The 21,778-nt window shown below is 41.7% G+C and overlaps 2 protein-coding genes across 2 annotated transcripts in view; one reads left to right on the top strand and one right to left on the bottom strand.

Moving 5' to 3' along the window:
• The window catches only part of LOC109854418 (E3 ubiquitin-protein ligase MIB1), a 353,567-nt gene that overhangs the window by 91,445 nt on the left and 240,344 nt on the right, over positions 1-21,778 (bottom strand). The gene's annotated exons all lie outside the window — the stretch shown is intronic.
• On the top strand, positions 17,949-21,436 carry LOC109854419 (juvenile hormone epoxide hydrolase 2-like). Its single transcript, XM_020427488.1, has 6 exons — positions 17,949-18,237; positions 18,347-18,566; positions 20,014-20,365; positions 20,466-20,629; positions 20,752-20,971; positions 21,079-21,436. Exons 1-6 carry the CDS (start codon positions 18,112-18,114, stop codon positions 21,287-21,289), a joined length of 1,293 nt encoding a protein of 430 aa, XP_020283077.1. The 5' UTR covers positions 17,949-18,111; the 3' UTR covers positions 21,290-21,436.

Raw genomic sequence — 21,778 nt, 5'->3', positions numbered from 1 at the left:
TGTCCCACGTGTTTTCTCACGGCGACTATTAACGTTTCTAACGTGCTTTTAGGAGCGTCCGGTATGAGAGGCAATGTTTTTCCTGACACAGAACGCGCGTTCGAGAGCACAAGGGGCTGCTTTTACACCCCTTCGAAGACTTTTTTTCCATCCCGACCTGAGGAACGGGTCATCTTACGGGTGCGTTTCAACTTTTAGGACCTCTCTTTACGGCTCGTTACGACAATGCATCCCTTGACCCTTATCATCTTGTTGCAACCCTCGCGCGCGTACACGTAAGCGAGCACGTATGCGAGGACCTTAGGATCTGATGACTTAGCACGTGGATTCGTAGGGAGCGTAAAGGAGCGCAATTCGACCTCCGATGTAATCCGGGGTGATTGAGTGGACGCACAGCGGATTTCCGCTTCGTTCCGACGCGGCTTTCCGTCGAAGAAGGATTTTGCAATTTCGAGAATGGTGTATGCGCGCACAGCTTTACGTGAAATTTAAATAAAATTGTCTTCCACAACACATCGGACGGAAACGTCGACGATACATAATTGACGATAAAACACATTCTGCGAACAAATGCATTTGCGAGATAAACAAAGAATTTTCGGACTTTTCTCGAATGGAATTTAAAAAAAATCTGACAATTCTCTTTAACCGAAATAACATATTTGTTATTTCTGTCTGTTTACGTGAAATTTATTTAAAAAATTCAAACCCTACAGCGTATTTACACACAGGTTTGTGGATATTGTGAGGCGTATTGTGTAATAATAATAATACAACTGTTTGTCCATGTATAACATCATAATATCAATGTTCACACATAATATCGTAATGGTAAATTGCGGCGAATTAATTTGAAGAACGCGTTGAAAACGTGCCGAGAAAGTTCTTAGACATTTTGATCTTTTCTTTTCGACGTGCTTGGACTCGGATCGGGAAGCTCGGTGAGAAACGATAGATACAGGTTTACGGTCTCCGCGCTTGATTCGCAGCGCGATTGCGATGAAAAACATCGATACCGAACGAAAGCGATTGCAAACATAGACACGTATATACCTCTGTACACACACAGAGAGAGAGAGAGAGAGAAAGAGGAAGGCGCGGTTCGAACTGTCGGGAGAATGCGAAGCGCCAGGCACCGAGATTAAATACCGATACGCGTGGGAGGAGAGCTATTCTCTGGGAAAATCTTTTCGCTTCCGCGAGAACGAAAGAGAACGGGACAAAAGAAGAGCGTTCCTCGCCCCCCAAAGCGACTGCTCGTCATCGCGGGGGCAAAGGATTAATGTAGTTTTTCGGGGTTTATTGTTTTTCTCGCCAACGACGACGACCCGCGCAAACGTTTGCGCACACACGTCCATTTCGAAATTTATATCGCTTAATATCGCTGCAGCTCGACAGTCGCCGCGAAATCGTCCCGACGGCGGAGTATTCTTTGAAATATATTGCCACAACACGGGGCGGGGAGAAAACTTGCGGCGTGCGTGAATTAAATATGAATATGGAATATGAAAAGTTTCTCGATGGGGCGCACAAATTCGTCTAAATAAATACTTACTAAAGATCCATGAGTAAACACAAAGATCACTTGTAATATGTTTCAATTCTCTCTCGTCCTATTCTTCATCTCCGAGAAAAAGCGGACACGCACCAACAGCGCGCGAACACCTTTCGAAGAAGTATTTATGAGACACGTGATGTTTCGCCTGTATATATCCCGATAGGGTGTTAAATATTTTATACGCTTCGCTTTTGCGATGGAAGACGGAAGCACAGTAATACCAACGTATTTGCATCTGCTTTACAGTCCCGCTAACGCAAATGTGCTCGGGAGTAGTGGGAACATATCGGGGGGGAGGGAAACTGACAGATTGAGAGTAGATACTCGCTATGCGCGCGAGGCAAATAGGGTGAAGGGGGGAGGAGGGTAGGTAGGTAGGGCGGCCGGGTACTTACGTATCGCCGCCGGGCGCATAAAGCGCACAAGCACACCACGTAAAATATATGTCACGATATGACTCTCGAAATGACGTCATCGTCACTCGATACGTTTAATGCCGACAATAATGTCGTCGTGTACGCGCAATAATACCCGCCGACATTAAAAGGAAAAAAAAAAAAAAAAAATTGTGTCGCGTCGGGATTTTTCGCGCGCGCATATTTTATATTTAATACACTACGTGTGTTTTATTCAGTACTTGATGTGTGAATTAAACAAATCAAAGAGTCGCGCAATGAAATATCGTCGAGAGCATTTTTTTTTTTTTTTATATATATTGTTTTCCCATTTAACTCTTTTCGCGAATTTGATATAATGTATTGCTACGTGTGTTTTATATCAGTTGTTTGTTTTTTCTACGCGCGCACGTCATACGTCACAATTTTCAAATAATTTGTTAGAGATACATCGTCGTGTTCCACGAGAGACGGTTAGACCAAAAAGACATTTATTCGCGAGAGAGGGAAGGAGGAGGAGGGGGGGGGGAGGTGGGTGCACACAAGGAGCGACTGCAGCAGTGACTGCTCGTATTCCACCGGATGCAAGCTGAAAGCATAACGTACGTGTGCGCCGTTGCCAGAAGCTCTCTTGATTTATAGTGGTTACAAATGCACGGACGTATACACGGAAATGATATATAATTTATAGTATAATTTTGCGCGCGCGCAACTTTAACTCGCGCGATGCGTTCGCAGCACTGAATCTCCAGCCGCGTAAAATCACGCGTCAGACAATCGGCGATAACACGTCGGACGACGGTAAGCGAACGAGTGGTAATAATCAAAATACGCCGACGACGAGAACTTTCGTTCGTGTCAAACTTTTCAATCAAATCTGTTTAGCGACAATATTGCCTTTGCGGAACACGAGTTTCTAATTCGTCATCTTCGAGAGGCGCGATCCGATCTTGTTCAACACTGCTCCGTTTTTTCAACTTCACACGCTCTTCACACGTTTTTTAATGTTAGCAATATTATTTGTACATCGTTCTGTTCGCGTAAAACAAAAAAAAAAAAACAATGTTCTCAGAGCGCTCCCGATAAAACTTCAAAAACACACAAACAAAATTGCAAATACATACGTTTTAATGATATCAGGTGTGTATCCTTCGTTATATCTTGAACGTCACTTTTTCCAATTATTCTATCGCGTAAAAAAAAAAAAAAAAAAAACGAAACGTAAAAGCGGACGATTTCCATTAGAAACGAATACGTCGAAACGTGCAAATATTTCCTCACGAGAGAGCCGGGCGTCGTACGTACTGTGAAATCGTTCAATTAACAAACGGGCTTTGAAACGCGCGAAAATCTGCCGGAACGTGGATTTCTTCTTTCGAGAGCGGGACGGGATCTCTCGCTGCGCCATTGGATTTCGCTCGTCCGAAAACGACGACGCGCATAAACGCGCGCCGATATCTCGGCAAACGCGGGGCTCTCGGATACCGTTCGGTATAATCGTCGTGCGCCACGCGTGCAAATATGTACGGGTTAATGAAACACAGGTGCAATTGTATGTAAATTGGACATCCGGGAGCGGGAGGGAAGATACTGCCCTCGAGAGGTTGCCGTAGATCAGAGCCGTTGGATGATAGCGCGCGACGCGGGCGTAGTTTAAATTTAACTGTCAGACTGCTTAAGTGCTTGCCCAAACCCACCCTTTCCGCTTCTATCCACAACTCGCCCTCACCGAGAGAGACACTAGAAACCCGCGGCACGAGGAAGCGTCTCTCTTTTGTTGTCGGTTCTCTTGTTGCCTTTGTAGATTACAACGGCGCTTTGCGAGCTCGAAACCAACCACTCTGCACGCGTTTTCCACACACAGGTGTTACAGAAGTTATCGAAAAAAACTGTAACAAGAAAATAACAAGCCCCCGCAGTCCAAAGACTTTGAAATATTCTGACAAAAAATAATGAGATTTTTTATAAAACGACAAACCGATCGCAATGACGACAACTAGTGACGATACACTTCGCTATAAATATTTACGTATACGCAAATATATATATATATATATATATATATATATATATATATATATATACAATACATGTCGTGAAGACCTTCTTTAGTTTCATGCGCGATTAGATCTCTGTGCTATCAATTCGATGAAAGCGACGATTACTCAAGCCGTTTACGTCACGATCGAATAGCTCGCTCGAGCGCCAAGAATTTCCATCCGAATCCCGCGAAGATACGCGGTAATCGACACGAAGAGAGAGGAATATGAAAACCTCCCCCTTGGAAGTGAGGACGAGCGTGCGACGGAAGATAATGACGACGCGCGGTTGATAACCGAACGAACGGTATCGTTCCTCCTTACTTCTCCGCCGTGCCACGGAGATGTACCACGGAGCGAAAAGGTAGGACGAAGTATATCCTCGCGGGGAAAGGGAGAGCGGTGGAGAGAAAGAGAGAGAGAGAGAGAGAGAGAGAGAGAGAGAGAGAGAGAGAGAGAGAGAGAGAGCTTATCCTTTTTAGCGTGGAATACGCCCGGATCCCAGACAGCTCCGGTCCCGTACCATTTCGTAAAGTCATCTATTTGCGGGATTAACGTACCAGGGATACCAACTTCCTGCTAGGTAAGCAGAGGAAACTTTCCAAAGGCGAAGGAGAAGAGAAGAGAGAAGCGGCGGGCGAGCAAGCGCTGGAGGAGCGAAGGGATAGAAAGTCGGAAGAGGCAGACAGGCTCGTCGGACGGAAAGGAAAAGAAGAGACCGGTGAAAGCTCGGAGGCTCGAACGAAAATTAGTTTCACTTTTTCCCGCGTTCCTCTTCGCGTTCTGTTGCCAGTGCGCATCTCTCTCTCTCTCTCTCTCTCTCTCTCTCTCTCTCTCTCTCTCTCTCTCTCTCTCTCTTTTTCGTTGCGCAACCTACACTCTCTCCGCAAGCGGTTTTCATTCAGCGGCCGTTTCTGTCCGCGGGAACATAATCTTCTCTTCGAAATTGCTTAGAACCCTCAGAGCATTAAACTACCGCTACTCCCGCGATGACATTACATGAATATTTAGTACGCTCGCGGAAACGCGTTCCCCTAAACGACACCGAGGATAAAGCGAGGATGCATTATTCGTTTTCACGTAATCACGACGATTTTATTTTTTTAGTTTGAGAGAGAGCGCGATATATTTTAAAGAAACAAAAATATCTACACAAATATGTGCATGTGTCGTATACATCAATCAAATAAATAAGCAATTGCACATTTCAACGTATTTCAACTATTCGATCTGTGCGTGACTCGCTCTGCGCGTGTAAAATAAATTCGCTCGTGAGACGAGATCTCTGAGCTTGTTTGCGATCGCACAACCACATTGACTTTATTATTATTGGGAGCTTACGGAGAGCTCTAATGAGTTTCAATGAATATGATTTATTCTAGAAAAATTCATAACGCCGCAATATTCGAGCGATATTCGATACACACAGAGCTTCGCAAAAGTGTGTGTATCCTCCGTTTTGAATCGGAGAAAATCGGGTCGCGGAAAGAAACGCGGGAAGGATTTATAGGAAGCTGGCGCTTGCCTCGGGATTGAAAGCCCCGGCCCGGCGCGCGGGGCTGCGGCGCGAGAAGAGAACTCGTATCGAATCCATCGAGTTCGCGTTAGCGGGCCCACACAATACGGGTGCTTGGTTCCCCAATAAAGAGACCCGTCAGTTTATACACAACGTCTGTTGCAAATACGTAGCAATTATCATATAAAAGGTTCAACCCGGCGACTGGGGAAGAAAGCGGGCCGCTTACATAGCCGGCTCCATTTATACGAGAAGTGGCGGAAAAGGAATCGTGGGGAATTTCTCGCGCTGGTGGTGATCGGGTGGAGCGCAAAGGAGCGCGGAAGAGAGAAGACCGAATCCGAAAGGAGCCGCGCGCGTATTGATCTGTCATCGTTCGCTCTGCGGCCCTTTTCGAATTTTAGATCAGCGAGGAATCCTATGCAAACCCATCTCCTCTCTCTCTCTATCCTCCACCGTGTATTTCGAAGAAAGAGGCGGAGCGGGAAACGGAGAGGGGGAAAGGCAAGGATTTCGAAAGGCTCGATGAGCTCGATCGACTCGATCGGAGATGGGGTTTGTCTTTAATGGCTGCTTCCGAATGACGCGAGGGTATCCGGATTGGGAATCGGCAACCGTGCCGCTCTCTTCCTCTCTTTCTCTCTCAAACGTCGCTGTTCTGTCTCAGCTGGCCTATATTGCTACTCCCGATTTTCCGCTCGGTCGCTCGAGCGTGCGGAGAGCGTTTCAAAAAAAAAAGATCGCGAGTGTCCCTTCCCAAAGAAAACCTCCGCGCGCGCGTTTCTCTTCGCTGGCGCGTCTTGCCAATGTCGTTTCGAGCACTCCGTGTATTCTCGCGCGTATATCTTCTTCACTGTTTGCGTCGTTGTTGAACAACTTTGGAAAGTTACGTTGCACTATATATATATATGTATTCATGTTACGAACAAATGCGATTGTTTCGTGTGTACATATGAACTTTTAAAGATGATGTTCGTATAGCAGCAACCTTCTCTCGATAACAAACATCGAGCCCGGTATCTAAGCCGCAATTTCGATTAAATTAATATTTTAAACGAGATTCGATCTCTCCGAAGACAAGGGTCAGCGCGCAGAGTACATTACCCTAAAAATACTCTCGTCTTAAAAGACGTTCCCGAAATAAATAAGTACGGGAGAAATCGCCTGCGCGCGCGCGGGCGATTAAAACTCGAATCGGGGCCGAGAGTGCAGATTCGAAATAAGGGGATCTGCCTTTGGAAATTGCGCCGGGCCGTAGAATTTACGTTACAAGAAGCGGCCGCTATTAATCTTGTCAGCCAGTCTCACCCGAACGCGCAAGAACGGATAATTGCAAAATGATATCGCAGATATCGATTTTGATTCTCAAGCGCGCGCGACACCGTGTGAAAATGTTTTTTGCGTCTCGGAATAATTTATAAATAAAAATTTATCTCAAAAAGAGCGTGAACTCTCGTTGTACATTTTTTTGTTCCACCATCTTGTCTCGCCGCGAGAAATTTATTTCTCAAAAAAGATCGGACAAAAATTTAGATCGCGCAAGAAACAACTTTGTCGCGGAGATATATCGGACACGTGTAGATGTAAAAGCCAATTGTCAAAGTAATCAGCGATGCTGATTATTCGCAAAGGAGAATTTGCGAGCGAGAATTTCCCGCAGGATCTCTCACCGGTCTGGGGGATTACATCGCGGCAGCTTTAATCGTCGTTTAACGCCACCGTCCATTTATGCGAAATTATAAATTCGGTAGGGAGGGGGGGGGGAGAGGCGGTTAACGTTGCGGCGGCATAATTTAGTTCGACTCTCCCTACATAACACTAGGGGAGAGAGAGAGAGAGAGAGAGAGAGAGTGTATGCGCTGTACCATACAGTAAACTTCTATGAACTCTAATATATATAGTAGAGCGCATTCAGAGAGTCCAGAGTTCGCGGCTATCTTAAATTGAATCTGCCGCCGATGCTATTGCGGACTCGTGTCGGGGGACTCTTGGGGTCTGGGCGCTGCTTATTTCGTGCCTCATGTCGTCATTTTCTCTCCTCGTGCTATTATCCCATTTTCGTGAAGGAAAACCGGCGATTTTTATTTCGATCGATCGCATCGTCGATCTTTTCTCTCTCTCTCTCTCTCTCTCTCTTTTATCTCCCGATACGAAGAGAAGCGGTTCACAAGTTACACGTCTTTTTAAAATTCAACGAAGACAATAAAAAAAAGATCGGTTCATCGTTTCCGAATCGTTCGATTTCTCTGGCGAGAGTTGGAAAAGGTGCAGTTCGCTCCTAAATTCATATCGTAGTACGCGTACGATTTTTTACCACCGTGTGATATATAAAATCAATAAACTCCGCGATACGCAGTCCGTCTATGTACGAATGTAACGCGAGAGAAGATTTTAAGCCTGAGCTCTATTACAGCATCGTAAGAGTCGAGAAACATAGTTTCTAAAGAGAGAAAGAGAGAAGTTGGGTTCAATGTGTGTGCGCGCATCGCGTCACAACCTTATCTGCGACGACGTCAATTCCGAGGTTTATGACGGCTGGTGCGAATAAAATCTGATCTAGTGTCTCTCCTGAATATTAATGACTGGTAGATACGTGACTGACTGTGGGGAGGAGGAAGGGAGTGACTGTGTGCGCGAACACGCACGTCTTCTGTCAACGTTGGCTGACGATATAAACGCGTTTATGAGCGCGTATCGGAGTTAGGCACTCCGTCGTGCTCTTTCCATTTTCCTTTTTATTGCGATTCCGTCGAGTCAGCCAGATGAGCACATCGCGGCGGCCGGTCGCAGCGAAACGAGAGCAGACAATGTCTGCTCTCGGCGCGCGCACTCGATACACGGAATAATAATGACCTGTCTGCGATACGTTGTAAAATGTCAGCTCGTTCGCGAGGGATTACGCCCGTGGGTCCGGAATAACCGATGAAACTTTTCACGCGCCCGACTTCGGATTTATGATTTCGTGAATTTTTTTTTTTTTTTTTTCACCCATGTCGGGCGAAACGCGCCGCTGAATAATTCCGACGGCGATCAAATTTATGAAGTATTTGTTAAAATTACGAGAGAGCGATCGCGCCCGCGCGCGCACGCACACGCACAAAAGCGCGGAAGTAAGCGATAAAATGACATTTCCATTTCTCCAAAAACAATAAATATAAAAGTGTTCACGATGCAAAATATAGAGATCGTGTGTAGTTTTTTGTTCTCTCTACCGAAGAGAACTCATCAATTACACGACGACGAGTAACGAGGGAGGATCGTTTGAACGATTGAAGCGCCGATTTCGTCTCATCCGACGTCAACGTCGTCGTCGTCGTCGTCGTCGTCGTCGGAGGGTATCGTCTTCGTGGTAATCCGTCGAAGCGGCTACGTTGTATATCTGCCGTTTCCGCGCGAGTGACGGGCGAGTTTGGGATGTCTCGTCGAGTAATTGATCTGCTTAAATACTCCTTCCCCGAGGAAGGGAAGTCGCCGGGATCAGCAGATTTCTGTGACGCGAGCCGGAGTCTAAAGACGGCATCAGCGTTTCGTTAGCAGTTAAGGAGCTACAAGAACGGGACGAGCGAGAAGGGGATGCAAAGGGAGTGTGTTCTCGATATTGACCCCTTTTTCGAGTGAGTCCAGAGATGGACGAGCGCGGCGAATCGACTGAGTAGCGCCGCTGTCAGTCTCCCGTCTTAGAGAGAGATAATGCTGGGGGAGGGGGATCGTAAGAACCGTGCAGGAATGAGAAAGACCGGAGATAAGACGTGAGAAACTACATACGTCACCGTACGACAAGTGCAACTCATATCGATTTATCCGTCATTTCGACTGCGCGAAAATTTTTCCTCGGATATACTCCCGATGCGATTCTCTTTCTCTCTCTCTCTCTCTCTCTCTCTCTCTTTCTCCATACCGTAGAATTTTTTAAGCGTAATTTACTTAGTGTAAATTGTTTAGAAAACGCTACTACACAAACGTTTATTAAAACTATTTGCTTCTTTTTTTGAAAAGTCTTGCAATAATAATTACATGTGTGCAAATAAAAAATCTAACTCATAATGAGAAACACATTAGGTGTATATCGAGAAATGTATCTCATAAGCATATATAAACGTCAAACACACACACACACAGTTAAAATACTTGTTAAAATACTATTAACATGTGTTGAAGCGAGATGAGCGAAAGTCTTGCACAGTCGCGTGTATGCGCGAGTTTTATCTCGTGTTACGGCCGATCATCCCCAAGTCGCAAATGCATCGTGCAAGCCGGCGAATGGCTAATTATCACGTAGCACGGATCGCTGATTCGCTAATAGACATTACCGCGCCGAACAAAGTAGGCAAGTCGAGCGTGTAACGACAAGTTCATCGTTGCGTTGAGATTATAACCGACCTGAAATCGAATGCCCGGGCAGATATTTCCAATTATGTATCGATCAGCTTATCGTTTCGTAATCCTCAATCGCACACTCGTACACAACGTAACATCCAATTTGCGAAAATCCCCTCAAAATCGATATACAGCTTGCCGATTGCGCATAATCCCGCGCGTGATGCGTCAAAAGTCCGAAAACGCGCAACGCTGGTCTCGTAAAAGAAAAATAGTGTTTTTACACCTTGCTGGAACAAACTTCGAACAGTTTCGCCGCTTAATAGAATTTTTGGGGACCGCGCGGGAACACACGACGCTTATTTAATCAAATATTCAACAACAACAACAACAAAAAGGAGTGTGTACAAAAGTCGATACGTATTACGAGTTTTTTCAATGCAAAAAGTTTATTTTATGATTCGGGCGTTGAATTATCGCCTTCAAGTGATTTACCTCACAGACGCGCTTCGTAAAACTAAATCCCTCTGAATTTTATCGTGTACGTACGCGGGTGCAATTGATGAAAGCAATTCCAGGCTGGTAGTCGGCGCCAAATGCATTCAGTAAAATTCGTGCTCTCTCCCGTATTTCCAGGCTCTGGAAATCCGCGCGTGCTAAAAAGTTACGTCGAAATCGCCGAACTTTCGCGAACGTCACGAGGCGTGCGATTTAATTTTCATTACTGTCGTCGAGCGAGACGCGGCTGTTTTAAAGTTCTCCCAGAAACGCGGCCGACCGTTCTATTTTCTCAAAATCCAAATAGTATAGGAAGCACTCCGTTTCCTCCTCGTAACTCGCGCGCCTTGCAACGCGCCGCGCTGTTTAACGCTTCGCACAATCGTCGAAGAAGCGAATGCGAAAATAAATCGCGTTTCTTTACCGGCGCGCGATGAAAAATTTCTTCGCTCGTTAATTCGTATCTTGTTTACGTATTTTTCACGAGAGAGTTTTTTTATTTAAACTCACAATTTGCATGTTTTTGTCTTCAAATGGTTTTTCTTCGCGCAAAAGAGATAAACGCGCGAGAGGGATAAACAAAATCCGATAATGCAATTATTAAATAAATCATTTTTATTCCTTTGGGGGGAGTGTAAATGCCGCGGCAAAAACGGCAAAGGGATCTTTAAAATTTTAAATCACGCAATTACACATCGAGATACAATGGGAGATTTCAACGTTTCGCCGCCGTCTGCACATGTCAGAACGTAAAAAAAAAAACAAAAAAAAAAAACCAGAACAAAACAAAAACAAAAAAAACAGAAGACAACTCGAAGAGATATGAAGACCGTAACCTAATTCGATATCAAAAAATGGCATTTACAAAGAGTTGCATCGCCGCTGGGAAAATGTCACATACAGCAGCATCGCGCATGGCAAAACGCCGATTCCACTCGTAAATAATCGGATTTTATTCACGTTTTTATAAAGCCAAATATCCGCTTGTGTGGGAATCTCGTTCGAGCGGACGTATCGACATCATTTTTATTCATCGTTACAACTTTGTTACGTTGCGCGTTTCCGCCTGAAGTAGCTTCCCCGCTTCTCTTTGACAGCTTGTTGTTTTTTTTTGTTTTTTTTGTTTTTTTTTTTGGATACAAATGAGAAGACACGATAAAATAACACGCGATTTAACTTTGCGTGCATTATTTCCGCTTAATTTTGACTCGAAAAAAGGCGTAATTTTTTTCTAAAGCGCGATTTTCGAATAATTCACCAAGCGAAAAATCTACTCATCTCGATGACGCGTAACCGCGTTCGCCAGATCGCCCGGTGCACAGCCTTTTTCCGATCGTTCGCCGAACAGCTCGCGCGCGCGAAGAGAGTCAGACCAAATTGCGACTCGCAGCGATGCATCATGTCGGATTTTAAGCCCAACGACGCTGCATCTGCGTGCGATCCGATTTTCAACACTAAAAAAAAAAAAAAAAAAAAGAAAGAAACATTCCCCATCCGCGAAATCGAAGATTTCACTGTGGACAACGTTCGATCGTCTCCGCTTTCCGGTTTAATTTTAAGCGCAATGGAATTTCAATGGAATTCACACTCACATCGCACAAATAGTTAGACACATCATTAGCTGAATCTAGAATTTAAACTGGTCTATTCAATTCATTACTTCTCCGCTTTATTTAAAAATTTACTGAATCTCTCCTCGGTTTTATAGCCCGTGCATCCTCTCGGGAAGTCTCTTGAGAACAAAAGTAAACAAGGCAAAACAAACTTTTGACCGGGACGAGCGAAATTTTTGACGCGAGGAAACGCGGATATAAATCAGAGGGAACAGGAAGCTCTTCGCGCTCTTCGTGAGTTTTGCAATTAATTTTAAATTGGTAGCCGCGGCGGTCGGAAGGGAGCTCCGGCAGAAAGGGGAAAGAGGGAGAACGGGGGGGGAGAGCTACAATGGGATACGGTTCTTCCGTGCTATTGTCCCGCGCCGTCCTGCGGACATAGCATGGACATTGTACAAAATGGAATAAAGCGGACGCGGGCGAGGAAGAGGACGACCGTTTTAAAGCGGTTAGAGCATTTTGCGCGCGGAAAGCCTAGGATGCGCATCGCAATTTAATTTAATTGGAATGCGCCACGATGTTGCGTAACGCGTACGTGTGATAAAACGCACAACTTTTGGCGCCTTCCTCGAGCCGGGTCGACAAATGAGAAATTATTCACAAAAGCGAGAGGAGGAGAGACGAGAGAGAGAGAGAGAGAGAGAGAAATCCGCGCATTTTCGCGCGAAATATGCGAGCAACTTCTTTAACGGAGACCAGTAGTAGTATATATACAGTAAATTCCGCGAAAAACTTTTATACATCTCGCGCGCAGATTGAGCTGAAGGAACGAACGTCGGAAATATGCGAAACCAGAACACGTGATTCTCAGCAGCGAAGTTGTTACTCGCCTTATTCTCTAACAGCTCAGTTGATTGCGCGCGATGGACGTTAAAGCGATTTCGGTTTCTATCGTATTGGCATTTTTGCGTCTTCCGATTTTGTGAAATCCCGATCATTTGCCGGATAAAGAGAGAGAGAGAGAGAGAGAGAGAGAGAGAGAGAGAGAGAGAGAGAGAGAGAGAGAGAGAGAGCACATCTCGCGGTTGAACACGGGACGAGACCTAACTTTATCTAGAAACTAGCGGCTAGTAACGTTCCCGTATTTTATTGAGTTTCGGCGAGAGAACGCGGGAGCGAAAGAAACGTCCGGGCAACATCGGGGGAAAACGAATATCCTTCGAAGACGTACAAGATCGTTGCGGAGCGGAAGATCGAAAGACCGGGATATTCGTCAGGATGAGAAAGAACCAAACGAGAATGCAGCCGAGGGGAAGAACAACAAGGCCACAATTAAGTCTTATCGTGCTGCTCCGCGCGATGTTCGCTGTTATCATTTACGCGGCTTACATGCTCCCTTTCCACTCGTTACCGCGTTCTAATCCTCGCGCCGCGATACGACCCTCCTTTGTTCCGAGACTTCAAATAATTATCGGCCGTAACTCATATAGCCGGCTATCGACGGGGAATGGGTTTACGAGAAAAATCTTGCCTTCGCAGAAACGTTGGTGAGATATTTGTTGCCGCGAAGATTGACTTCGATCGAATCAGAAAATCACCAAGTCGTGACGTTCAAGTTGAAAGTACGTCTCTCGTCTCAAATTCACTATATGAATATATGAAACAAAACTTTTGAATTAAATTATTAATTGAATCATCGCGTGAAATCATCAAAAAGTTACAATAGCTCATTGTCACACCAAGTTGTGTGCGCATTTAAAACTTGGCCCGTTTTCACGCGTAGTTATTTTCTTTGTAGTCTCTAAACTAAAAAAAAATGTTTAAAAATAAAAAAAAAATAAAAAAAAAAAACAAGTGCGCGCCGTCACACAGTAAGAAAGTCTCACGACTAAAAGGACCGAAGTGCTTCGGTTTCATGAATATGGAGTATTCAGAGATTGTTCAACCTTTCAAGGGCTGCACTCTTGTGGCACGGACACACACACACACACACATTCTCTCTCTCTCTTTTCTCTCTCTTTTTCTGCAGTTGTTGAATTATTCTTTTAGATATAATTTATGTATATGTATTCACATCCTGTGAAAGTCGCTTCCCTCCGCGAACGCACGCGCGCGCTTCGTCGGATTCTATAAACCGGGATTAATTGTCTGCGGGGCAAAATATATCGGTGGGAAACGATCTCTTATCGTTCTCCGCCGCATCGTGGCATTCCTCGAACACACGGGCGCGCCGCGCATTCGAATGCGAGCGAGCGCGCCACTTGCCGGGTGGTGTAATTCCGGTCGTACCGGGCGGGGGATGCGCGTCAGTCGGTATATTTACGACGGTGCAGGGTATTGTTTCCTCGGTCCGGGATTCTCTCTCTCTCTCCCTCTCCCTCTATCGCGCGCGCGCGCACGAGAAAAATCATGCTGCAGCCGTGCCGTGTAAACGCACGTTTTACGAAGAAGGAAAATGGACTTGCGGCAAATCGCAGAGCAGATTTCGCGCCGCGCGGATCATCGTGCCGGCTATTACCACGCGAGTAAAAGGGGTTGGCCGGAGATAAGAGTTGCTCCCGGATAACGACTTTCTCGAAAACTGTCGCTAAAAGGTCGACCGATAAGCCATTGCGATAAGCCTTCTTTCTCTCTTCCTTCTTTTTTTTACAAAAAAAATGCGAATTTATATCTCATTATATATATATATATATATATATATATATCGCGTGTTGCGGCGCATGTGCGACATGCGAGATCGCGAAAATAGATTGCAAACGAATTTCCGGCGCAGCAAATCACGACGACACCGTAAATAGGCGGACCATTTACAAAGCGACGAATCGTATAAGCACACAACTCCGCGTGCGCGCGCGCGCGCGCTTGTTGGTATATTTGCGGAGAAGCGTATAATATTTGTTACAAATACTCGAGAGAATCGAATCGGTTCGGTTGTCGAACAAGCTCGTTTGCAGCATTGATTAATACGCGCGCGCGCATTGAATATGTATACACACTCTCTATCTGATTTTACATTTAATATATCGTGTATTATTATTAGAATACATATGTGTATTAGAATATATGCATATGTGCATTATTCCTTTTTAAAGTTGCATAATTGAACTCTGTCCTTTTGCTTGCTCTATTTTGTTTCGTCGCACCGCTTAGTGAAAAATTCATAAATCTGTGCCGTTCGAGACAACACAACGCAAAGTAAACAAAAAGTAACATATAATAACATTTATTTATAGAGAAACCGTGTTTGCTCGCTGATACAAAATGTACCGAGCGTGTAATTGTTGACACGTAAACTATTTACGCGATGGTCGATTACAATTGATCTCCCGCGTTGTGCTGTGGGGGAGCAAATGCTCATTGTTCAGCTCTTTAATAATTTCCCAGTTTCCGAGCTCTAATGCCAAAACATGTATTTTTCCGTATGTCGAAGTTGTGCGCGCGCGAACGTGTAACGCAATAAACTTAATTCGTTACGTTGTTCGCGCGCGTGTGTTCCGATATATCTCTCGCCGGAGCGAAAACGCGCGCGATCAATACCGGCGATAGACGGTGATTTAAAATAATGTTCGGGGCGCAGCTTTACCGCGATGCCACGTAAATTCGAATTTAGAAGTGGACGTTTGCCAAACTGCAGTTTGCGAACGTACGTAAATGCGTGCGCGCCCGTGCGATATTTACGGGGGGCTGCGGTTCGCTTGCTAAAACGCGAAGGGTAGAACGACAACGCACACCGTCGTTCCGGGACACAACGTTTCCGGGATATAAATAAAAATTAATCCGTATATCGCGCACACACTCGCAGAAAAAAAAAAACTATTCTCCTCGAGCAATCCGACCGCAATCCACAACTTTATATTATCGTCAAAGATATTTACGTTAGACCCGCGCGTTCTCACAGATTAGGAGATTTCAATTTTTTTTTTTTTCCAAATCCAAAATTATCAATCGCCAAATACATGACACACTTTAAAGAAAATCTAATCGGATCCTTTTCCATTTACCACACCAAACGTGCCGAAAGCGTATTTCAGTTAGTTTCGAAATTGATTATTGCGTTATCGATTCCCGCGAGAGAAAACGATGATAGTGTACCGAGGCAGGAAGAGTGTTCGAAGAGTGTTCGCTCTCTCTCTCTCTCTCTCGCGGGAAAGAGATAACAAGTGACTCGATGTTAATAAAGTTTCCGTATTGAGACCCTCTTTCCTGAATGTGCAACCACAAAATATATTCGCTCTCGATCACTCGATACACCTCTCGTGCTTGCACTCGAGGTGAACCTCCCCCTCCCGTGGTCACGAACGAGAAGCCACCCAACGCGTCGCGAGATTCACAATCGCGCTTGTGTTCAACCCGCTACATATCTCCGCGAAACGATAGAATTGTGTATTGTTCGGCAGTAAAAAGCGGAAGAACCAAAGGGGGTGTCGGCGCGGACGACGGACATATAAAATCCGAGAGAAACGACAATGCCGAGAAAGGGAGAGGAACGCGAGCAAAGAGAAAGTGAGAGAGACAGAGAGAGAGAGAGAGAGAGAGAGAGAGAGAGAAAACCCGCGAACAAGGAATAAAGTGCAGGAACGTTCACCAGCGACATTCTGGCGTTAACCATTGGCGATCGTGCGTGTTTTTATGCCGGAAGAAGCGCCGGTTATAAACCACCTTGTGTACGACGGTGTGCTATCACGGAAACTGTTCCCGACGTCGCTTATTTGCTGGCATGTCAGAGCAGAAGGAGAGAGAGAAAGAAAAGAGAGAGAAAGGAAGACAGAGACGCGAGCAAATAACGTTCGCGAGACTTTTCTCGCTTATCCGTCAACGCTCCGTTTTTGCGTTGCGCGAGAACAGCGATCGTTATCTCAAAATTGCGATGTGTATTTTTTGGAGAATTTGAATTACTTTTTTGTTTGAGAACGACACGCTTCTGTGTAGATACAATTTCGGATATTTAACTAAATTGTTTAATAACGTATTAACGCGAGATCAGTTTTTCTGACACGCGACAACAAGCTTTTCCCTTTGACATACGCAAACCTATCGTCTTTCACTGCATTTTTTGGAAAAAAAAATAAATACAAGTTAGGCAAGTTATATGTGTGTTTTCACTGTTGTTATTGTACACCCGACGGCCTTCGCGAATCATTGTTGCCGAGTGTACATACCGTATGTGTGTATTGTAAGTCGTGTCGGTCAAAAAACAAACCTCTGTTTGTGAACTATCACGCAGCACGACAATATTCCTACATGGCAAATAGTCTTTCGCGAGCGTGGAACTACGCTTCGGTACAGAACGTAGGAAATTCGTAAGAAAAACATGAGGCGAGCGCAGCGCTGCTCAGAGAGAGAATTGACGTCAATTTAAATAACAGTAACGATAATGGCTCTGAGAGTGCAATTTCCAATAACGAATAACAAATCTAGTAACGTTACATCTCGTGCAGAGTGAAGAAACATAAGAAATGCTAACTTTATATACAAACAACATTAATACAAAAATACAATACGTTTAAAATGTAACAATCATGCGGTAACGTTATATTTTCTGAAATAAAATAAATATCGCACTCGTAGTAATTACTTGCTATAAAATTTAACGAACACAAATTCAATTAATTTCGTTCTCGTATTTCATCAAGAGAACATGACTCTAAGTAATGTTGAAAAGGTTTTAGCTCGTGGTTTTATCCAAAGTAATAATCACCCGAACAGATAAAATAAGTCAGTCATTGTTAGAAAAATTTATATGGAATTACATAGTCGAATTTTAACATAAACTCTGCAAAAGTAAAAGAATTTTTTTTCAGAAGTTTACTCGGTAGTTAGACAGTTTCTAATGTCACTATTATACATCCCTTTTAAAACTGTTTTTTTTTTATTCAAGCTTTATATTCGATATTTTTTCACACACAGCATATGCTACAAAAGATATCGAGGTGAAAACGTTTCACAAATGAACATCCTTTATATACTCGAAAATACGAATCGTTATCTTAGACCTCTCGTCCCACTCTTGAGAAGCTTGTAAACCTAACCATTACGTGGCAAGTATTCGAAACAGTCCTGGCTCGCAGTGCACGCACAACAACGCTACGATTCGGACGTTTTCAGAAAATTGTTGTAGAAAGAGCATCAAGAAAGTATTTGTATATAAAATCAAGTTAATTTAAACTTAGACGAAATATTTAGTTTGTTTATTAATTAAGTAAAGTGAAAATCTAAAACAAAATTTGTTGACAATATGATGACCTTACAATTAATACCTGAAAACGAAAACCGTTTGAGTAGTTTTGCCACGAGATATCTTGGGATTGATTTCACATCAAACAATGGTATCAAACCGTGTAAAGTTTCTTTTTCCGCAAAGGTAAGTCCAGTAGATTATAACCAACATATTCATCAATTAGAAAAGACAATTTAATAAAAAAAAAGTCTGACTGATAATTAAACAAGTAATTGGAAAAAATTATTTACAGAAAACACGTGAAGATATAAAGAATTTACAAAAAGAATTACGAAGTAAATTGAATTTTTTTCAACAAAATGAGAACTTGATACTCCAAAATCCTGAAGACACACAATATAATATTACCAAACAATTATGTGAAATTATGAAATATTTGGAAAATCTTAAGAGTTTTCGTAAACAAGAAAGATACATTAACACTTATCCACATTTTACGACAAAAATTGATAGTAAGGATACAATACAAAAATTATTATTTATATTAATATCATAAAGCTATAAAAGTAACTTGTTTAAATAATAACTTATAAAAGAGAGAGAGAGAGAGAGAGAGAGAGAGAGAGAGAGAAAGAGAGAGAGAAAGATAACTATAACAATAAGTAGTGAGAAATTGTATGTTAAAATCTTTCTAGATTTCTTTACTAGGTAGAACAATTCAAAGTTAATTTCAAAATTTAATTAACACAAATTTGGAAATTTAAATTGTAAAAGTTGTTCTTGCAATGCGCGCATTTATTACAGACTCTAACTATATAAACCACAGTAGCTAAAATATGTAGTTAATATAATAATATAATATTAATACATATAGTATTAAAATACATCAATTTTAATCGTTCCTTTTTTTCACTATTAAAAAAAAATCATTTAAGTAAAAACACGCTCAGTAATGCACGCAACTACACTCAGTGAAAAAGATCTTGAGTAAACAAATATAGACGTTTCAAAATCACTTTGATCAAATATTCATTAACGCATTTAATACACAAAAATAATTATAAACAGTATGTCTCTACCATTATATCAGTACATAAATATATATACTCGGTTTTTCTATTAAATAAAGATAAAATATTTGCTAAATTTTATAAGTCAACAAGTTATAAACTGAGGGATTACACAATAACAGAGACGGTAAAGTCGGCACGTGTACAATAGAATATAAACAGTGATCACGCATGTCACGTAGTTCAATGCTCCATACTTTCAGCTCAATTCATCTTGAGGAACAACAAAATTATTGTTGGAAATCCATCACGCGTTAATTTTAATATAAATCATGTTCATACGTAATAAAATATTGATAAAATCGTTATGATGTCCAAAATGTAATAAAGCCGTTAAAATTATTTTAAAGATTCATGTTTGCTTTTACAAAACCCTTTACTGATGATATTTGTTGAAAAAAAGAGTCACTTTTCAATAAAAAGATTTTTATAAATTTTTTTTATATGACAAGTCCAACAAAAACTGCCAGTTTTAATCATATTTTTAATAATGTGTCGTTATTTGATAATGTATAATAATTAATTTATAATATATAGTAATTAATTAATTTTGATAATATATACAAGTTTTATATCGTTCCTCTCTTGTTGTGCCTTCTCTCTCACCTTGATCGTTCAAAACCTTTTATTATTTTACTGGAAAAATGTAAAACAACAACACGCGACACACAATGTACAACAGTGAAATGGATATCAGTCATTATTAACAAAAGGCAAAAGCTTTCACAAATTAAAAGAAAATATTGTTAAAGAAAAAAAAACAAAAAAAAAAAACAAAGTATAGCAAGCACTTCAATCCACAAAGTAAAATAAGAAAATTAGAATAGTTAAAAGAAATTAAAAATCTCAAATTAGATTTTATTGTAATCGGTCTTTTCTTTAATTTTAGAAATAGATATTCATTTTATTTATGTGAAACCGGATTGTACGGACAAATATGTTGTGCCATTGTTGATGTTGCACGGATGGCCTAGCAGCGTAATAGAATTTTACAACATCATACCGTTACTGACTGCTCAAAGAGAGGCAAGTAATTTCGTATTTGAAGTGATAGTGCCTTCCTTGCCTGGATTCGGTTTCTCAGGCGTTCCTAAGAAACAAGATGATGACTTAACGTGCGAAAGCATAGGCGACATTTTAATTAAACTTATGAAAAAGCTTAACCGGAATCAGTTTTACATTCATTGCGACGACTGGAGCTCCCTTATCGCCGCCACGATGGCGATGAATCATCCGGAGAAGTAAGTTTATATATATATGTGCTTTAAATAATATTAATATTATACATTATTTTTTCTTCGTAATGTATATGTATAATATGAAAACTTAAATTATGTTTAGTATACTGGGTGTGCATTATGTTCTGTGCCACGTTACACATTGGCTTAGTCTGTCTGAGTATCTATTAGAAACAATCAACCGCCGCAATGCACTGGAAAAAGATTCTATACAGTTGACACACAAATACGATAAAATATCTCCTTCGACATCCATAAACACACTTTGTATGTGACGTACTTCTGTTATTACGCAACTTTATACGTGAAAGTTTCAAACTCCCCCCTCTCCTCAAAAAAATAATAATTAAGAATCTAGTATTGTTTTAAATGTGATATGTTGTTTTCAGTACTTAGTCTGATGAATTCACCTGTCAGCTTACTAGCTTACATGCTCGACAAATTATTGAATGGCTCAAGAAATCCTCATAAAGTTTCAATATTAAAATACGGGTACTCTGCCTTCTTTAGTAATATTCTGATGCATTGCCCAACGAATAATATATGTAACAGTTTACAAGCATATTACAGATATCACAAATTTAATTATTACATGGATCTTATTGTAACGTATGTATGTTTGTGTGTGTGTAAATCCGTAAGAATTATATTCGTAATATGACTCGTACGACAACATTTTATACTCGTTGGCTGTTTTGTTTTTTTATTTTTTACAGGAAAGACATTTTCACGGCAGTTACGTTCATCCTTCCGGAAGAACTAAAAACAATCGAGGAAAATATCGTGGAAAAAGAGAACAAAACTTTCTCCTTCATTTATAAATTTACAAGTCGTTTCCCAGCGTGTGAAGACAGCATGGAGATGGCGAGTGCTATTGTCGATCACTTTAAGAAACATTTAGTTGTCGGACAAGCCAATCAGGAATAAAAAAGTACTTTTGAAAAATGACTAAAATGTGTGTGTGTGTGTGAAAAATGCGACATAAATAAAGGAATGTTTTTGACAATGTTCAAATAATCTCATGCTAATAGTAAACATACATACAAATACAAATGCATATTAACGTATGCATATTAAATATATATATATACATATCATATATATTTTATATATATATATATATATATATACATATTGTATATCATATATATTTTCATAATGTAGTTGAGTAACAGCAATATTTTGCATTTAAGAAACATTCCTTTTTCGAAAATCTATATATCATATCTATATATCATATCCATATATATATATCAATACATATATCATATCTATAAACAGGGTGTCCTAGAATTGCCGTACAATCTCTCGTAGGCAGATAGAAGAAATAAAACTGAGTCGAAAAGTCCTGAACCATTTTTTTCTATTATTTATAATAAAGGAGTAATTATTGAGTAAATCAGGCCAATCAGCGCC

The sequence above is a fragment of the Pseudomyrmex gracilis genome, unplaced genomic scaffold (assembly GCF_002006095.1).
Source record: "Pseudomyrmex gracilis isolate BER0280 unplaced genomic scaffold, ASM200609v1 scaffold_65, whole genome shotgun sequence".
NCBI classification, from domain to species: Eukaryota; Metazoa; Arthropoda; class Insecta; order Hymenoptera; family Formicidae; genus Pseudomyrmex; species Pseudomyrmex gracilis.
Note: the sequence above shows the minus strand (reverse complement) of the source record. Positions and strands in the feature narration are given on the sequence as shown.